Source organism: Trachemys scripta, chromosome 10 (assembly GCF_013100865.1).
Source record: "Trachemys scripta elegans isolate TJP31775 chromosome 10, CAS_Tse_1.0, whole genome shotgun sequence".
Classification (NCBI taxonomy): domain Eukaryota; kingdom Metazoa; phylum Chordata; order Testudines; family Emydidae; genus Trachemys; species Trachemys scripta.
The window spans coordinates 47528329-47548702 of NC_048307.1; the positions used below are offsets into that span (position 1 = coordinate 47528329).

General features: G+C 52.3%; 1 protein-coding gene across 1 annotated transcript; it reads left to right on the forward strand.

The window, feature by feature from the left end:
• The first annotated feature begins 342 nt into the window (after positions 1-342).
• On the forward strand, positions 343-20234 carry MPI (mannose phosphate isomerase). Its single transcript, XM_034783050.1, has 8 exons — positions 343-443; positions 3298-3425; positions 4132-4332; positions 6237-6378; positions 7236-7418; positions 11679-11852; positions 15023-15231; positions 16836-20234. Exons 1-8 carry the CDS (start codon positions 428-430, stop codon positions 17052-17054), a joined length of 1272 nt encoding a protein of 423 aa, XP_034638941.1. The 5' UTR covers positions 343-427; the 3' UTR covers positions 17055-20234.
• Positions 20235-20374: the final 140 nt, after the last annotated feature.

Here is a 20374-nt window from a genome sequence, read left to right on the forward strand (position 1 = left end):
AGAGGGGGTTGCACACGGGGGAGGGATATAGTAAGGAAGGGGATTGCATAGGTGGGGAGAGGGGCTGCGCGTACAGGGGGTTGCCCCATGCTAGGGCAGGACGTATCTGGGGGAAGGGTTGCCCCCGTAAGAGTCTGCATGCACAGAGCAGGCTGTTCCCAGGTCCTCACGAGGGCCCTGCCCAGGCTGGGTGAACAATGGGTCCTGGCGCCACGCCTCCAACTCGAACCCTGACTGGGGGCCGCGTGGACCGACGACACCGGGCTCCACCCCATCCTCCTCCCGGCGCTGCTGGGCTTCAGGCAGGGAACTACCTCTCCCAGCGTGCCCGGGCCGGGAGGGGGCGTGCCCGCCGCTCTGTCCCGGATCCCTTCTCGTTCGGTCGGCGGGGCGGTGCAGGCTGGGGAAGTGGGCACCAGGCGGAGCTATGGCGGAGCTGAGAGGTGAGCGGCGGCCGGGGCCGAGCCCGAGCCGGCTCCGGCGCGGATGCCGGGATGAGGGTCCCATGGCATTGGGGAAGGGGCTGCAGGGGGAGCTGGGCTAGAACCTGGACCAGCTGCTCAGACACTCCCCGCCACGGGGATGCGCCTTCCTCGCGGCAGCGGGCGGCTCCCCGCAGAACCAGGCACATGGCACCTCCTACGCCGGCAGGGAATCCGCCAGCACAGGCACAGCCAGGCTCCTAGGCCAGGCGTCCCTGGGGCTGGGGCAGGACCGCCCTGGGTTCTGTAGGGGCGGGGCTGGGGCAGGACGCCTGGGTTCTATTCCTGGGTCTAGCATAGAAGGTTTATTGATGGGGGAAGGGCTGAGAGGCAGGTCTCCTGGATTCTCTTGGTGAGTGGGAAGGGAAGGGAGAGGGCCTCCTGGGTTCTATTCCTGTCTCTGGAAAGGGAGTGGGGTCTGTTGGTTTGTGGGGAGGGGCTGGGGGTCTGGATTCTTGGGTTCTATTCCTGAGTGCTGCTGATTTCCACATGTGGTGTTGGTCCAGCATGTCCTCTGTACTTCTGTTTGTATATGGAAAATGGGTATAATGGTCCTTGCCCACACCTCTGCCAGCCACAAAACTACCAAGCGAGAGACAAACTGTAGCTTGCTGGTTCAGGCACCCCACTGGAAGGTGAGAGGTCCTGAGTTCAGGCCCCCTGCTCCAATCACTCTTTAATTATTTATCCACAGTGGAACAGCTTGAACAGGAGAGACTGAGGGAGCCCCTCTATCTATCTATCTATCTATCTATCTATCTATATGGGGTATATCAGAATATCCCATAGCTCAGTGCTCATAACTCCGACAGGTGGGAGATGCCTGTTCGCATCATTTCTTGTCAGCATCTCCCATTGATAGTTGTAGGCGGCCTCTCACCTAGTATGTCGGCTTTTGTGGATCGCATTCTAAGGCGCCTACCTCCACTCGTTGTATAGGAGCCTAGTGGCCCAACAGCTTTGTGGATCACAGTGTCGTTCCTGTGATTTTCTAGGTGCCATGATGATCAGCTTGTCTAAGTTCCTTTGTCGCGCCCACCCTCTTTGTCTATCCAGGCTCTCATGTGGTCCCCATCATTGTAGCATCTGAGGGTTAAAGAAGTGTTTGTTTGTTTGACGAAAGCTTAAATTCTGCAGGAATCAATGGCTTTGCTTACTCCACCCTCCTCTTCCTTGTCCCTTTCCACTTGTTAGGGAAAGTTTCCTGCTTAGCACTGGCAAGTAGAGTTTTCAAGGCCTACCAGGGATGCCATGCCCTGCGTGAGCACTTGATGAGAATGCAGGTTCAGCTAAGCCTGCAAAGTCTGCTTAGGACCCTGAAGATTAAAGATTCTGCCATCAACAACATGGTGCATGAGGTGGAGTGGAAGCCAGCTCACTTTCTCATAACAGTATGGGCTGTGCAAATGACAGTAAACACACATTTTTGTCTGGCTCAGCAGGCGTGACTCAAAGACGAGTAGGGGGCAGATCTGGGGTGTGAGGATGCCGTATTTACCCAGGGACACTTTAAACCACATTGGGGAGGAGGTTTGGCCAGGTTTGGAGCTGGAGGCTCTTGGAGTAGTTGAATGTCTTACGCTGGGGCACAGATTTTTCACCGTCATTTGTTGCTCTGTCTAAACTGAAATCGTCTTGTAGTGAAACATACTGGACTTTAGGTAGTGGACATGTGTGGAACTGGACTGTGTGGTGCAAGACCAGAGCATGTAGGTTTGGACTGGAGGGTATTGAGGTAAAATCATGAATGGTGTGGAGAAAATGAATAGGGAAGTGTTATTTACCCCTTCATTTACTACGAACCAGAGGTCATCCAGTAAAATTAATAGGCAGCAGGTTTAAAACAAACAGAAGGAAACTTCTTCACACAACACACAGTCACCTTGTAGAACTCGTTGCCAAGGCACATTATGAAGGCCAAAAGTATAACTGGGTTCAAAAAAGAATTAGATAAGATTATGGAGGATTGGTCCGCCAATAGCTATTAGCCAAGATGGGCAGGGATGCAATCCCAAACTCTGGCATCCCTAAACCTCTGATTGCTGGTACTGGATGACAGTGGGTGAATTGCTCTATAACAGTTCTGTTCATTCATTCCCTCTGAAGCATCTGCTACTGGCCACTTTGGAAGATAGGATACTGGGCTAGATGGATCAGTACGGCCGTTCTTATGATCTGACTTGGAGGAGCTGTAGAACCATGCCATTAGCATGTGCTCGATGCTGTGCAAAATGCATCACTGCTCCAAGAATCGTGTGCTCTAAATTAGAGATGCAGGAGTGTTCAGACATATGGCAATGGTCTCTCCCGGGCCCCTAGGGGCTACTGTAATACAACTAATCCTGATAATCCATCATTTTCTCTGGTGGATGTTGTTTAAAAGTCTTAATGGAAGAAGTGAGTTTTCAGGAGGGGAAAGTGGTTGGGTGTATGGGAGAGGAAGACTGTTTTGAGTGTGAGGAACTGCATGGGAGAAAGCACGAGGATGAGCGTGGGAAAAGGACACAGAGGGCAGTTAGGGGTCAGAATAAGTTGTGCAGAGACCTAGAGATGATGAGCTTGAATTTGATGGAGGCCCTGAAAGAGGAATGGGGATGGGATGGTGCATTGATCTGAGCAGCAGCGTTTTGGAGGGGGCAGCTTCCCAGAGGGGAGAAGGTTGCAGCAGTGGAGGCAAGAGGGAGCGGGTGTCAAAGTATGGACAGGAATTTTAGCAGGGGTGGCCGGGAGTTGGCAATGTCAGGCCATTTTGTGAGCCGGTGATTTTTGCCTGTTGTGTCCTTGGATAACCCTTTGTTTTTGTGTGTTTGCTTAGTGTTTCCCCTTTCCTGCGTTGTGCAGAAATATGCCTGGGGGAAGATCGGCTTGGACAGCGAAGTGGCCAAGCTGCTGGCTAGCAGTGATCCACTGGCACAGATCGATCCAGACAAGCCATATGCTGAGGTAAGCCCCCAGCTCCCTCCCTCTGCCAGTCTTCTGTGGCGCAGGTTTTGCTGAGATCCCAGAGTCAGTCACTTTCCCTCTCCTATCTCCACCCTCATGACTGAGGCCAAAAGTTGGCTTCTTCCTTTGGAACATTGCAGCTATTACGCACATGAATAGCATCTACAGTGGCAGTGGCAAGTATGCTCTTGATCCTCATGCTTCAGGGCATAAGCAGATCACCAGCTCGGGTCAGGCAGGAATTGGAATCCCTTTTCCTTGCACTTCACTGCAGTGCAATGCTGACAGAATCTGCAAAGGGGTGGGTGGGGATGGGGGGACTTCGGCTTTGTTTGAAGCATTGCATAGCTGGATTGAGCACCACTGTGTCAATTCTTGTGTTTCAAAAGGTACTGAGGAGAAGATCAAGATCAAGCCTGGCAGATTGGACCTCTGTATACTTTGACGTAGCTGGGAGATGAGGAAATAATTATAGGTGGGTGGATGGGAGAGATGCGCTTAGAAGCTAAGGGGGATGCTGATATTCAATCTGAACTGTAGCAGGAAGTGAGAACTGAGAACTCAAGTACAGACAATCCTACCTCCTTTTACCCTCTCCTTGAACCTGCCTATTTGGCCTGTCTTCTAAGCCTGTCAAGAGCCATGCTGGAGATGTTAATGGCTTTGTCCTGTCCCTTTTTTTCCACCCCACAAATGCCTGTTCCAGCTCTGGATGGGAACCCACCCTAGGGGCGACGCTGTTATTCTGGATAATCGAATTCCCCAGAAGACTTTAGGACAGTGGATAGCAGATAATCCTGGATGCCTGGGATCCAAGGTCAAGGAGACCTTCCAGGGCCAGTTGCCTTTCCTATTCAAAGTGCTGTCAGTTAACACAGCCCTGTCCATCCAGGCCCATCCCAACAAGGTAAGAAGCTGTTCTGAACCCCCTCCAAGTGCACTGCTGGGTCCTTGCAGGCAGCCTCTCTGCAGATGTCACTGATATAAGCTTTGCTGCTGAGTCGGGCCTGCTCTCGTGGCATGACACTCATGAGTGCACCACATTCATGGTCCCCTACTCACTGAGTTCTGGAATGGTTGCCATGGTCCCCTACCCACTGAGTTCTGGAATGGTTGCAGATGCTGCCAGCACCTGGCTGTTGCACTCCATGCCCAGAGGCTGCTAAGTACCTGACAGAGCATAGCTAAAGCCAGACCTTGCTCCAAAACCAGTGCAGATACAAAAACAAAACCCCCTTCATCTTGCACTCATCCAACCCCACTGGGACGAGACGCACCTTGCGTCTCACCCAGATGGGTGCCACAAACATGCTGTGGTGGCTGGAGGGGAAGAATACGGTACGGCCTCTAGGTCTTGAGAAGGGGCCCTGCCGTGTTGCCGTCAGATCATATTGTATTTTGACCCCATTGATTTCAATGGCTGTGACAGAGCATGGAGCACATGGCAGAGTAGCTCTATGTTAGAACAGGTCATTCAGTAAAACGCTTTCACTGCTTTTCCCAAGTTGCCTCCCTCAGTATAGGGACACGCACAGCGCTATGGACAGAAATAAAAATAATGGGAAGATTATTGTCTTCTGCCCTGTCTAGAGTCTACACAACAGGCTGCAGTTGAAATAGTGCCCATTCAGGTGTAATGTGGGGCCTAGGTGTCTACTTCAGCATCAGTCTTCTTTGAGCTTACAACCTTCCCAGTGAGGCCACCTGAGCATCTAGTGCCAGTCTGGCATGTAGAGCAGTAAGTCTGATCTGGCTCTGGCAGTGCTCCTATGTACGCTGCTGCTTTGTATGACTCTGAATTGTAATAGCTTAATGCAGATCAGCCAGTGGAAGTTGTGTACAAGGGGCTTTAAAAATAAGGCAACAGTTCTGTTGATCATAACCTTTTGTTAAGCTCTTTGTACAAAATCTAAATGTTGGGCTTGAATCAGCCACTGGGTGTCATGGCCAGATCTGATTGCTCAGTTGAGGAGCTGTTTTATTGCTCCGTAACAAGAAAAGGGCATTAGGGCAATAAAATGTTCCTTTTTGCGTCATAAGGCTCAGCCCTGAGATGTTTGTTCTCCACCCATTTCCTGGGGAGAAAATAACTCTGACTGAAGCATAGGAGAACTCGTCTTGGGCAGAATATGGGCCTGGAGCTTTCACTGAGGGGGTGTTAAGTGCTCTGATCTCAGCAACTGGTTCCCATCTGATACCAAAAAGCAGCTTTAAATTAGAAACACAGAAAGACTCATTGGACAGGAAGCCGTCCGCTCAGCAGCAAGTGCCACTGCCTACTGCTGAGACCCCTCTGTTCATCCTGGTTGAGATGTGCACAGTGGAATAAACCCAGGGGACATAAGCCCAGCCTTTGCTAGCATGTGCTTGTATCCCAGATCTGCTTGGTGCTGCAGTGTTGCCATGTCTGCTGGCTGCACTTGCATTTCCTCAGCATCCTGTGTTTTTAAATGTGCAGTCGCTGTGCTGAAGTGTCCTGGTGGGGACCGCAGCGGTGGGCAGAGAAGGGAGGTAGATGGGGGGGATGTTTAGCTAGTTGGGCATTCAGGCTGAAGCCTGGCACGTAGCTAGCCGTAGCCCCTCTCTGGGAAGCCAGGAGGATGGTGCAGTGAGGGAGCCCAGAAAGTGAGAATTCTGACAGGAGTCACTCTGATCCCCTAGGCAGGACTGACTTTCCTCATTGAATCCATTTGGTGGGATCTCTTCCGCAGGATGCAGCCTCCCAGCGCGTGAGCTGGTGCCGAGGGACCTGGCTGTTGAGGGGGCATTGCCCGGACTCTGACTCTTTTTGTCCTCGTCTCCCCTCTCTAGGAGCTGGCGGGGAAGCTTCATGCCCAGTTTCCCGAGCACTATCCAGATGCCAATCACAAGCCAGAGATGGCCATTGCGCTGACCCCCTTCCAGGGCATGTGCGGCTTCCGGCCCGTGGAGGAAATTGTGGCTTTTCTCCAGAGTAAGTACCAGGTGGCGCTGCTGGCTGGGGATGTGCTGGGCAGGGCAGGAGAGGGAGGATAAAGAGATCCCAAGCTTGGGGCTGTTGGCTTGAGTGACAACATCCGAGTCAGAGGAAAAAGGAAGGGTCAGATGCTATGGGGCCGGGGGAGGGAGGGCTGAGCACTTGTAAGGATTAATAAGATCCCCTTCAGTGTATCCTTGCAGGTGGGCTGGGCATATCCTCCTCCAGCCCCTGGCGGTGTCGCTCCAAGCAGAGCCCTGCAGGGAGGAGAAATGCCAACGCATAAGGTCTGGTGCAGTGGTCCCAGAAGCCGAGCTCCGGGCCCCAGGCTTGCACTCTCCTCTTGCTGGGCCTGCCTGCGGTGGGCTGATCACTCTGACTGTCCAGCCGCGATTATGGGGGCTGCTCCATTGCCGAGCCCCTCGCCCCCAGGGGAAGCTGCCCTCTGCTGGATGTAACGAGCAGCTTCGTAATGCAGATCAGCACCTGGGAAAGGCTCAGCGGGGCAGCTCGGAGACACTAAGCCAGACAAGACCTGGGGCTAGCACGTCCGTGTTGGCAGTTACTTTATCCCTTCTCCAGGCTTTTCAAACACAGGTGCCTAAAACAGAGACTGAAATGCCTAAGTGTGCACCAGAGTGCAAAGCTGGGCCCAGGGAATGCAGTGATGGGGCAGGGGCTCCTGGCTTCTATGGCCTGCTCTGCTGCTGCCATGCTCTGTGACCATAAGCCAAATGCTTTGTAGAAGGGGGCGTGGTGTTAGCAGCCCATCCCTGGCGGGTAGCTGAGTGGGTGGGTTTGCTCCTGCTATCCTACCCCAGCCCAGGCTCCTGACAGGCATCTGCTCTTTGCAGAGGTCCCCGAGTTCCGGGCGCTGATTGGCAACGTGGCAGCGGAGCAGCTGGAGCGCAGTGTGTGCAACGACCCCCGAGGCGTGTCTGCCGCGCTGCGGGTCTGCTTCACCAGGATGATGAAGAGCGAAAAGAAGGTCTTTGTGGACCAGCTGAACATGCTGGTGAAGAGAATTTCCCAGGAAGGTTTGTTCTGTGTCTGTCTGTGACGTGGAGAGTCCTGCGTTCCCGGGGGGGTCGGGGATGTGGCTGTCCCTTTTCCTGTCGGTCCAGGAGAAGGAATGTCCCTTGGAGCCGGGACAGCTCAGAGGCTGCCTGCATGGATCCTTGCCCCACGCTGGCCCTGGCAGTTCCTGGATTAGTGAATGGGATGGAGCTGCCATGGATCTTTGGGAGCAAGCAGGCATCTTGGAGTGGGTTAGAGGGGGCAGCATCTTTGTAGCCACTGACCGGCTCGCACTTGTCAGGGCTTTTAACACCACCCTGCTAGGTGGGACCAGCTGCCCTGGCTGGGTGGGTGATGGTATTGGATGTAATGACTGGGTTCCCTAGGGGGATGCTGCAGGTGGAGCGGGCGTGACACACGGGACAGAGTGCACATTTCACTGCTAGCTCCTCCCCAGCTCCATCCTCCCACAGTGCAGTCACCTAACCTCGCTCCAGAATAACCGAGGGCTGTGCCCTTTGCTTGCTGCTGATTGGTCTTGTGAGTGCTAGCTGAGGCTGTTACATTGTCAGTTGCCTCCCTGCAGGAACAGCACCTGGCACCATCTCCCTCTGCCGTTCCAATCAAGGCAGAGCGCTTTGGGGAAAACCTGTTCGCCTTCAGAGGCAGGAAACATCCCCTGAAGTGCACACAACTCCCAGCTCTACACTGCTCTGTTCATGTAGGAGAGAGTAGCTGTCTGCTGCTTGGCCAGTGATAGTCTGTGAAATGGGGAGTTGCTACAGAATGTGCCTGTCCTGTATTGCCCCCTGCTGGCCAAACGTGGCCCTGCTGGCATTCCCTGCCTCAGTTTCCCCTCACCAGGGTTTCCTGTCTGTTCTGGAGATTCATGGATTAATCCTCTGGCTGGGTCACTCTGAGTTCAATCCCCTTCTGGGGTAACAAAAGTCCAAACAAAGTTCTTTCACCTCACTTGGGCTCCTCTTCAGCCCGCCTTCTGGACTCCCTTTATCCCCGAGTTGAGAGACCCAAAGTGCTGACTCCCAGGCTACTTCCCTGGTGTCCTTCCAGCCCTATGTCAGGACTTGCTACCTAGAGTTCCTTCACCAAACTAAATTCTCTGCCCCTTTGTGAGGCCCAGGTGCTTATCACGCTGCCACCTGACCCCCAGTAGTCCTGAGAGGGCGGATCAGCTGAGCACACGGTGGGAGGTGTGGTCCCTCACTGCTTGGGGGCGTTAAAGATCCTAAGTCACTTGTGAGACGCATGTATAGCCCTGGCGTGCTGGCTGCTATCAGTCTTGGGTAACTAGGCTCCACCCTGTGATTTTTAGCTGGATCTGACACCTCTTCACTGCCTGCCCTGGGAAGCTTTGTTGGTGTTCACAGGCCTGAAGTGGCTGCAGTTCAGCCCCTCCCCCTGTATTTGAACAGGAGCCGTGTAAGTTGCCCTGGAGCGATACCGCCAGGAAAGGCTTGTGTGAGTTCAGCACTGAACACGAGTAACGTTATGGCCTGGGGACAAAGCCAGAGCTTCAGATCCCGCCCTGTGTATAGTTTACCCAGTAAAAATAAACTGAGTGGAGCAGCCAGGTGGGCCTGGAGGGCACATGTGTATTTATACCGAAGAGTAACAAGCGTGGAGAGGATTTTGCCTCCTGCCCTCCCTGCTCCAGCAGGGCAAAGCTCTGAGCACTCTTGGCTGGAGCTCGTTATATCCCAGCATGGTCTTTCCCGTCAAGACTGATCTGCTCCTCGAACCAACCCAGCGAGTGTTCGCCCAACAAGCAGTAGGAGAGGAGCGTCTGTCTTTCTGGCATGGCCCACGACCGTGAATGAGGGCAGACTGTCAAGAAGCAGGGCACAAATCCCGAATTAGCTGAGTTCTATACTTAGATTTCACCAACCACCTAACAAATCTGAACTCGTAAATCCCTAAAACAGCCTTAACATGGAATCTCAGACAGTCCCCTGGGGCACTCCGGTTTATCTTGCAAGCCTGCCTTATGCCAAAATTCCCAACAATATCCAGGTTACTCCCAGTCCTAAAGGACCAGTCACTTATCCCAGGTCAATTGTACCTTAGATCTCTTACCAGAGGCAATGCTTGTAGCCATCCTGTGATAAACTAACCAAAGATTTATTAAATAGGAAAAAGAAATGAGTTATTTACAAGGTTAAAGCAGGTAAACAAAGACACACAAATGAATTACAGTTTTAGATTTCAAATGGTAACAGATGCGTGCTGTAATATGCAAGCTCTATATGTCCTTTAGGGCTAACCCAAGCTGAGCATAGCTTGCTTATGCTTAGAAATATTACCCTCTGAATTCCAGGCAGCATAGTGATGATTCTTCCTTGGCAGGGATTTTTATGCTCTTCCCCCAGTTTTGAAGCTGTGATGGGATGAGGGCTTGTAAACATCCCCTCTTCACGGGCGTGGGAGGAGCAATCAACAAAATCTTTTGTCGCCTGATGTTGCACAGTGGCTTATCTGGTGTCTAGACGCCAGGTTGGGGAGAGATGACCCCTCTTGTGGTAAACTAGCACTTCATGCTTGGTGATGCATCTCTCCTGACTGGGTTTTTTTACACTTACTTACCCATTACCTTAGGGGGGGGGGGTAGAGATACTACAAGTAGGATTAATGCAGGCAGCAGCCTACAAGCATGCCATACAATCTAAACCAGGGGTCCCCAATGCAGTGCCCGCGGGCACCAGGGCGCCCGCTGGGGCATCTAAGTGCGCCCGCGTACTGGCAGCGGACGAGCATCTGCCGAAATGCCACTGACAAACGGCATTTCGGCGACAATGCCTCTGGATGATGGTGCTTCTCAGCAAGTGGCGTTGCCGCTTGTCAGCGGCATTTCGGCAGATGCTCGTCCGCCGCCAAGGTCCTCTGTGGCTCGTCGTCTGGTGCCCGCCAGACGAAAAAGGTTGGGGACCACTGATCTAAACACTAACCTCATTCTTAGACTCTAGGATCTGTTTTAACTATCGTAACCCACAGGGGAGCCAGACTGGCTTCCAGCTCTGCATTTGTCAGTGTGCAATGAAGCCTGGGCCTTGGCATGAGTTGGCCCCCAAGCTTATGCCAGATCTTCAGCAGTCTCTCTTTCCTCGGGTTGCTGGGGCTCTGTCGGGGATGCTCCCAGAGTGGAAATACAAAGGAGCCCTTTTATTCCAATGGAGGGGAAGCGTGAGCCAAGCCAAAGAGGCCTCCTTTCTAATGAAGGAGTTTCAGGTCAAGTGAGGCTGCCCCAGGCTCTGCTCCAGCAGGAGGGGGGAAGAAGGAGGATCAGCTCCAAAAGGATACCCCCTCCCCCACCCCTCAAACGGCCATTCTTGGGTGGGGGAGAATGCCCCTTCTGACCTGCTCCCCACTGGAAGAGGAGGGAGGGGCTGAAGTAGAAAATGGGGGGTGGGATATAGAGATGAGTATCTGTCCCTGGAAGCCCCCCTTCCTCCTCTCCTTCCCATGTCCCAGTCCTCCCAGGGAAGGAAAGGATGGACCTGTTGGATGCTGGGGAGAGTGCCTGGGGAAACCTGGGCGTAAGACAGGGAGAGGAGTGGCGGTGGCATGTGTGTGGAATGGGCAGGTGGGTGGAGGGTTTTGGAAGTGGAATGAAGGGGTGGGTCCAGGTGTATGGTGATGTATTGTAGCTGGCAGGGTTTGTGTCTGGGGGGGTGGGGAGTAAGCATTTCTGCTATCCAGGAGATGCCCTTGTGGGAGAGAACAAGCCACTGGCAGTCTCTCTCGACTGCGATCGATAGTTGGGTTTAGTGAGACAGCGTGGAGTGGGTGGCCTGTGATGTACTGGAGGTCAGGCTAAGTGATCAGTTCCTTCTGACCTTATACTCTGACTGTATGATCCTGGTGTCCCAGGCAGTGGCATGGGAAAAACCAGCCATCCCACCCATCCCTCCCCTGGAGCAGAGCCTGGGGACATTAGACCCTGTGTCTCTGGAAGTGGACGGATCTGGGTGAGTCTCATGTGGCTAATGAGGTCTGACTTGTAACCACACCCAGGCAGGTTGGATCCTTCGTTGGCCACCTCTCCTCACTCGTCCCATCTCTGGGGATCTAGAGGGACTCGGATGTGCAGCTGGACCTGCCTAGGCCTGCTCTGGCCTCCTGATGAGGAGGGTTTGGGGGAACCCCAAAGCCGCTGGCGGCGCTGGGTGCCCCACTGGAGGGCTGTAAGCAAAGCAGTGGCTCTCGCCAAAGGGACTAAGTTGTGGGGCTGCTGCTAACCTGGCTTTGCTCTTGTCCCCCCACAGTTGCTGCGGGGAAGGACACCTCGGGGAGCAGCGGGAAGCTGCTGCTGCAGCTGCACTCGCAGTTCCCGGGAGACATCGGCTGCTTTGCCATTTACTTCCTGAACTTGGTGATGCTGCAGCCAGGAGAGTCCATGTTCCTGGGAGCCAACGAGCCTCATGCCTACCTCTATGGAGGTGAGATTGAGTGGTGGCTGGGCAGGTGGGGCGGCTGCTGTGTTCCTGTGCTAAGCCAATGCTATTGAGACCGTTCCGAATAATAGCATTTGTGGTTCCACTAATTCAGGGGTTGGCAACCTATGGCGCGCGAGCCGATTCCGAGTAGCACGCTGCTGCCCACTGAGAGGAGGAGGGGCGGAGGGGCCGGAATGCACCACGCTGTGGGAAGAAGGGGGAGGGGGAAGCTTGGCTGCCGCAGGGTCAAGCTTATGTCTCCTGCCCCCACAGGGGAGAGCGGTGGGGAGGGGGTCCCGGCCTCGCCCCACTCAGCCCCCCCGCCCACCGCTCTCCCCTGCGGGGGTAGAAGGCAGAAGCTTGGTCCTGCGGCAGCGCCGCTTCTTCCCCCCCCCCCCGTTTCTTTCCACAACGTGGTGCATTCCGGCCCCTCCTCCTCCCAGAGGGGCAGAGCCGAGCACAGCGTGCTCGTCGGTAGAGCAGGCAGAGAGAGGTATGGACGGGCCTGGGGAAGGGGGTGGAACAGGTCATATCCCTCCCAGCCCCCTGCCATGAGCCACTCAGGGCAGGGGGCTGGGAGCACCCCCACGAGCCGAGCACCCCAGCCTTCTGCCCTGCCCCCCCCCCCCCCCACCCCCCCCCCCGCCCCCTTGCCTCCCCCCCCCCCCACACACACCCCCGCCCTCTGCCCTGACCTCAAGTTGCCCCCAACACCCAGGCTTCTGCCCTGCATCTCCACACACACCCCAGCCCTCTGCCCTGACCTCCCCCCAACACCCAGCCTTCTGCCCTGCACCTCCACACCCCCCAGCCCTCTGCCCTGACCTCGAGTCCCTCCCCCAACAGCCAGCCTTCTGCCCTGCACGTGCACACACCCCAGCCCTCTGCCCTGACCTTGAGTCCCCCCAACACCCAACCCTCTGCCCTGAACCACCCCAACACCCAGCCTTGTGCCCTGCACCTCCACACACCCCAGCCCTCTGCACTGAACCCCCCACCCAGTGGGCTGAGCAGGCTGGTGGCGTAAGATCAGCATTTTAATTTAATTTTAAATGAAGCTTCTTAAACATTTTGAAAACCTTGTTTACTTTACATACAACAATAGTTTAGTTGTATAATATACACTTAGAGAGAGACCCCTTCTAAAAAAAGTTAAAATGTATTTCCGGCACGCGAAACCTTAAATTAAAGTCAATAAATGAAGACTCGGCACACTACTTCTGAAAGGTTGCCGACCCCTGCACTAATTGGTGGATATTGACTCCTATAATGGAATGGGCACTCTTCTAACCCTGGCTACGGTAAGACTGCCACTTCCAATCATCATGATCCATGACTTATGTTGATCTCCAGGTTACATCTTATCTCAAGGACCCTGCCTTGTCCATTGTGGGACCTGGGATACCAAACTAGGTGGCTCGTTGGCCTTTTCGAGCATGGTCACCACTAAGTGTCTCCATGGAGGATGGAGTGAAAGGCCGCCGCTTGGATCGTGCTTTCTCGGATCGATGCATTGTGGAGGGAGGTGTTTCAGGCTTAAGATTGCCACCTACTCCCTTACCCCGTAGGTGCCCAGCCTGGTGTTGACTGCAGCTGTTTGTGGGGAGGAAGTGTTAGCTGTGTTAGTTTTGTATCAGCAAAAACAACGAGGAGTCCTTGTGGCATCTTGGAGACTAACAAATTTATTTGGGAATAAGCTTTCATGGGCTAGAACCCACTTCATCAGATGCATGGAGTGAAAAATACAGGAGCAGGTATAAATATATGAAAGGATGGTGGTTGCTTTACCAAGTGTGAGGTCAGTCTAATGAGATAAACCAATTAACAGCAGGATACCAAGGGAGGAAAAATCTCTTTTGAAGTGGTAAGAGAGTGGCCCATTACAGACAGTTGACAAGAAGGTGTGAGTAACAGTAGGGAGAAATTAGTATTGGGGAAATTAAGTTTAGGTTTTGTAATGACCCAACTACTCCCAGTCTTTATTCAGGCCTAATGTGATGGTGTCCAGTTTGCAAATTAATTCCAGTTCTGCAGTTTCCCATTGGAGTCTGTTTTTGAAGTTTTTTTTGAAGAATTGCCACTTTTAGGTCTGTTATCGAGTGACCAGAGAGATTGAAGTGTTCTCCTACTGGTTTTTGAATGTTATGATTCCTGATGTCAGATTTGTGTGAATAGATATGTGGACAGAGTTGGCACCGGGGTTTGTAGCAGGGTTTGGTTCCTGGGTTGGTGTTTTTGTTGTGTGGTGTGTAGTTGCTGGCCAGTCCTCGCCCACAAACAGCCCCCCAACCTGAAGCAAATACTCACCAGCAACTACACACCACACAACAAAAACATCAACCCAGGAACCAAACCCTGCTACAAACCCCGGTGCCAACTCTGTTCACGTATCTATTCAAGGGACACCACCATAGGACCTAACCACATCAGCCACACCATCCTGGGCTCGTTCACCTGCACATCTACCAATGGGATATGTGCCATCATGTGCCAGCAATGCCCCTCTGCCAGGTACATTGGCCAAACCGGACAGTCTCTACGGAAAAGAATAAATGGACACAAATCTGACATCAGGAATCATAACATTCAAAAACCAGTAGGAGAACACTTCAGTCTCTCTGGTCACTCGATAACAGACCTAAAAGTGGCAATTCTTCAACAAAAAAACTTCAAAAACAGATTCCAATGTGAAGCTGCAGAACTGGAATTAATTTGCAAACTGGACACCATCAGATTAGGCCTGAATAAAGACTGGAAGTGGTTGGGTCATTACAAAACCTAAACTTAATTTATCTCGTTAGACTGACCTCACACTCGGTAAAGCAATCCCCATCCTTTCATGTATTTATACCTGCTCCTGTATTTTTCACTTTATGCATCTGATGAAGTGGGTTCTAGCCCATGAAAGCTTATGCCCAATAAATTTGTTAGTCTCTAAGGTGCCACAAGGACTCTTCATTGTTTTTTCTCTTACTCAGTGTCTCTGACATGATGGGATGGCATGTTTCCCTGAGTCAGGCATCCCTAGTCTTTCCCGCAGTGGAGGGACGGAGGCTTTTCCTCCTGCCTGAAGCCTGCTGGAGCTGAGTTTAGACACCTGGCTTCCCAAGAGATGCTCTCTGATCGGGAGGGTCCCACCTTTTGCACTGACACTGAGCTTCCTTGCTCCCCAGACTGCATCGAGTGCATGGCATGCTCCGACAACACTGTGCGAGCTGGCCTGACGCCCAAATTCATTGACGTGCTCACCCTGTGTGAAATGCTGAACTACACCCCAGCACCCAGCAGCTCCAAGGTCTTTGCCCCCACGCAGAGCCGCTTGGATCCCTGTGTCTACCTCTATGACCCGCCTGTGCCAGACTTCACTGTCATGAAAATAGAGGTGAGTGGGGACCCTGGCTCAGCAAATGAACGGGGGGGAGAGGAGCCTAGTAGCAGCATCAGACCTCTCCTCCGACGGGAGCAAACAGAGACCGCATCCTTGCCTTTGGATCTCTCTAGCAACTTCTCCATTCCTGTCAACAAGCAGCAGTAATTGGCTTTCAAAGAGATAGAGCTAAACCTAAGCCTTCCTTGCCAAAGGCCATGTCACTGTGATGTGGGGTGGGAGGGAAGAGACTTCCCAGTCAAGGAGGGGAAAAAAGCACATCCATCAGTTGGGCTGCCCATTAACATCCGACTCTTATCCCCTTCCCTCCAATGCTGTGACCTGAGATGAGATCACTGCATCCCCTCCCCAGCCTATTGGAGTTCACCCTTCCCTCCCACCACCTGTACTAGAGGTAGCATCACGGGGTAAGCTGAACCTGGGACAAGCCATGCTGTGACTTTGAGACCATAAGGCAATGGGATTAGGGGAGCAATGATACTCAGACCTCAGTGGTTCAGGACCCACATTAGCGACCAACATTACCGAAAAGAGCCATAGTAGTATCTGGCTATAATACTCTATAGTCCTATTTAAACAGTATGATGGGAAATATTTAGGTTTTTTATATATAATATTCTCATAGCAAATAAGTTGTTAATTTAGTGCAAGTTGATAACTGAATTGGTTAATAACATAGTAAAAGCATCCTGATTGGTTAATAACTTAGACTGGCTAATAATTAAATCAGTGTTTTAATATCAGGCCCTGCAAAGAGCCCCAGGAGACATGTGAAAGCCACTTGTGGCTCCCGAGTATCACTGGACTCAGCTAGCCGGCTCTGGGACAGGTGCCGGACTGTGTCTGCCCAGCCTGCCCCCTGAAGCCAGAGTGTCCCATGTCCTCCAGTGAGCTTTGCCTCTGGATCCTGCTCCGTTTCCCCCTCCCCTGGCCTGCTGCTGCAGCTGGGGTTGGCAAGTTTTGCTTTGCTTTGAATGCAGAGCTGGGGGAGATATGCCCACCTCTTTCCTGGGTCACGTTATCCGCTCGTCTGCCCGGGCCTGAAAGTTGCAGCCAGAGGGGGAAGCCAAGCCCCAGTCTGAGCAGCGCTAGGATGTGCTAAACAAAGCAAGCATCTCTCTTTGCTCAGTGCTTGGCATGGGGTAGGAGCTAGAATGCCACGCAGAGCTGAGACCTGGGGGTGTTTAGCTAGGCCTCGTGCTTGCAGTTGAGGGAGGTGATGAGAGGCAGCACTGCTGTTGGTTTTTCCCTCTTCCTGCTGTGTTCTACCATTCACTTGTCTCCCTCCCTCTCCTGGTGCTCTCTCAGCTGCACAGGCATCGCTGCACCATCGTTGGCTGCTCACCTCTCAACAGGGTGGTGGTGAAGGAGCTAGAGACTGACTCCAACAGCTGGAGCTTGGCTGCTCTGAGTTATGCTGTGATCTCCCAGGTCTCATGGGGCTTGGGCTGCTGTGAGCAGCGGCAGGCTCCAGCGTTAAGACACTGTGCCATGGGTCGTCTGAGATACAAGTGCCTCCTGCGTCCTTGAGGAGGCAGAAACTTGCATAGGAATTTGAGCCAGACTTTGTTTCCATGGCGAATGTGTTTCCATTGCAGATTCCCTCCTCTATTAAGCTGTACCTCATCTCAGCCATCGACTCTGCCAGTATCCTGCTGGTGATCCAAGGCACGGCCGTGGGCACCTCCACCGCTGCCATTTCTGAAATGACCCTGCGCCGGGGCTCAGTGCTCTTCATCTCTGCCAATGAGAGCGTCTCCCTGCACCTGTCCTCCCTGGATGGAATGCTACTCTTCCGAGCCTGCTGCCTCCTCTAGCCTGGGACACTTGGCACCTACCCTGCTGTGACTCCACTTAGAATAGATAGAAACTGGCCTCTGCAAACTAGACTTGAGCATGACGGGTTAGCTTGAAACTTGCCCACAAACTACTGTGTCTAAACCTAAAGCAGCAGGGTCCCAATCTGTAGAAACAGCAACTCCAACTCCCATCCCCTGACTTGCCTCTCTTCAGCTCCCAGCATTAAATGAAGTGCTGGGAGGAAGAGTCCATTATCTTCCCCCCTCCCATTATGTAACACTGTAGAGGCAGCTGCTCTCATGTCTGCTCCAAGTGGATATGGAGAGTAATAGGTGAGTTTCCCTAACATAGTGCATCCTGTAGTGCCAGCAGAGCATTACCTGCACTGTGACATCTGTTCCTTTCGGTCTCAAGTGGGCCATGGAGTTGTAGCTGGAAGGGGGTGGGGGGGACGTGGTTGGGATTTGTATGGGGGTAAGATGCATGTATACTATTAAGATAGGAGTCCCTTTCGGAGCTACCACAACTGGAAAGCACAGTACTGCAAGGGAACGCTGGTGAGTTCCTGCTCAAGGGATGCTGTGCCAACCTGTCTGGGGGGAAGCTATAGAATAAGATTGTTTGGTTGTTGCAGGAAACTCTCAGTGCTTTTTCTCCTAGCTCGTCAATTTTCATCCCTAGTGATGCAGTTTCAAGCCCTGTGATCCATTGTTCGCAGTGGACCCCTTACCCTATTAGCTGGGAGTAGCTTATTCCCCAGCCATAAGCAGATCCCAGTGCTGTGCAGGGGAGAGATGAGATGGAACCTTTCAACAGAGTTCATTTGAGCAAGTGGCCTTGATCATCTTGCTGTCCCTTACGGACACATTGTATTTGAAATAGGTGCTGGGTATAATGGAGAACTCATGTGGCTCTCACCCCAATCTGTCCAAAGCAGGTCCTGCAGAAGATAGGCTGACAATTGGGATTGAATCTGTGGCTTGTCAAAGTTTCCTCTGTGCCTGCCACATGCTAGCATTGACTCATTTTCATGAACAGCAAGTGCATCTGTAAACCCAGCAGCCAGCAAAACCCCCTCTCCCATGTGCCCGCTTTACTGAGCCCCCTGATCTTTGGCCTAAAGCCCTAGTTTGGAGATGGGTATTAGACATTCTGCAGCTGCTCTTCCAAAGGCTGCTGCTCCTACCCCCATCCAGTTGTTTCTGGGAATGATAGTTAGTCCATTGTGTGTATGTGCAAATTAGACATTTCTCCTATGGGTAGAGGGTGGAGGAGAGTCAGGGATGGAGTAAGGCTGATAGAGAGCCTGAAGTGACCAAATGTTTTTTTGGCAATTAAAGGGGAAAGGGGTGCAATCCTGAGCTGTAGTGGATCAGCCAGACTCCATTTGTGCCTTCCTCCACCACTGACAACAGAATTGCCTTAGGCTTAAACTTCCTATCTTCAGAACAACAAAAGGAGAGGGGGCTGTGAGACTCCTCCCCTCCAAATTCTGCCACAGCAAGGCAAATTCCTTAAAGCAAGACAGCAGAGGGAGTGAACTGTGCACTTTTAAGATGGGAAAGGGCCTATCCTGCTCTGAAGCAGGCATCTCAGAGACTAGATGGATGTGGTGGCTAGGAATTAGAGCAGTGGTCAGCATCAGAGCTCCTGAGTTTTATTCCTGCTTCTACCTCCCTGTAGGATTGTCAGCAAGTCACTTAACTTCTGTACCTCCAGTCCCTGCCCTGCGAAATGAGAATAACTGATCTACCTCACAGGGGCGTTGAGGCTGCATGGATGAATGCTTGAAGTGCTTGGAGCTCCTTGGCTGAAATGTGCTATATGAGTAAAGGATTATCCTTGCCCTTCATTGCGTCACGGGGAAACAGTCTTCGCTGTCCCACTCTTCTCAGCCAGACTAATCCCCCCTAGCTCTGCTACACTGGAATGGTGTTTAGATTGCTGAAGGGGGAAGCTAGAAGGGTGGTTAGTTCAGTTTGCTGGACCTAACAGCTTGCTCTTGTTAGATTTCATTCTGTTGGTTAGCCATGACTCCCATGTTCACAGGTTAGTGCTATCTGTTATACAGGGCCAGGCTTTCTACAGCCCCGTACTCTGCCCTAGCAAGACTGTGACACTACCTAAGCCTGGTGCTATTTCAGTGTGCCTACAGCTATAGATATAGACTGACACACAGTCTAACAGGAGAGGTCATTCCTACAGGGGTAGTTGGTTGCTATGGCATGGCTGGCTTAAGCTTGCAGGTGGCAGTTGCTGGCATTTTTGGTGGGAAGCAACCTGGTTGCATCATTCCACAAGCGAAGAGATGTGCACCTACTCTTGGTGCTAATGCTAAGAGTAGCTTAGGCTTGATTTGTTCACATCTTAATGGCAGTTCTAATGTGTAGCCCTTGAACTGTCTTTGCCCCCAGGTGACTAGGTCAGGCAGCGGCACAGTGACATCAGTATTAAAGAATTCACTTTAGTTTTCCAACCCCAGAATGATCTGCTGGAAACATACAGGCTGCAGCAGCCAGGCTCATGAGGTGATGCATTGGTGGAGTTAATCCTTGTTCTTTCACCTACCTGTTGCTCATTTCAATCTTTTAACCATGGAGACTCAGCCAGGGCTCTGTCCCTCTTCAGTTCCTTGTTCTGGGGTGGGGGGAGGGGATCTATCACTGAACCTAGATTAATCTGATAAGTACTTCCTCAGGACCCAGTCAATTACACAGCATCAAACTCTGCTCCAGTGGAATAATCCCCCCTTTGTTTGGCTTTAAAGAAAAACTTCTATTTTGATGTAATATTTTAGGTAATTCCTCGGTGGAGAGGGGAACACAGTGTTTGTTGTACAATGAAGCTGAGCTCTTAATTAACTGGAGTCATTCTGGAGCCCCAAGGGGTCAATAGGCTCTGCTGGGGTGGGGAAGGAAAGCTGCAGCAAGAACTGAACCCAAGGAGGAGCTAGCCTTAGGTATAGAACCTGGATTTATGAACTAGGGATGAGTGAGACTTTTCTCCCAACACACCTGGCGGTGCTGGTTTGACTTGTGCACCATATGCTGCTCTACCAAGAGCTATAAATCCATTTAGCAGGGTGGCGCAGCAGTGACAAAGAACCTTGCAGCATGGTATGTCAACAGCTAGGGTATATTCATGGACTGGAATGTTGTAACAAAGAGGAATAAATAAAGAGTCACTGCAGAAGACAAGCCCTGGGCATTGTCTGCACTTTATTTCAAAATGGGTATTAAGAAGATAACCAGAATGTACCTGTGACCCCTAGGGGGGAGGAGGGTATTCTCTCACCCAGGATCAAAGCTCTGAGCAGTCCCCCACCCACTCCTTGCTT

What these genes read in the sequence shown, in the direction of transcription:
- MPI (XM_034783050.1), top strand. An exon ending in CAGACAAGCCATATGCTGAG is followed by an intron (nt 3,426 to 4,131) that starts GTAAGCCCCCAG and finishes TGCCTGTTCCAG; the next exon opens with CTCTGGATGGGAACCCACCC. An exon ending in TCATGCCTACCTCTATGGAG is followed by an intron (nt 11,853 to 15,022) that starts GTGAGATTGAGT and finishes CTTGCTCCCCAG; the next exon opens with ACTGCATCGAGTGCATGGCA.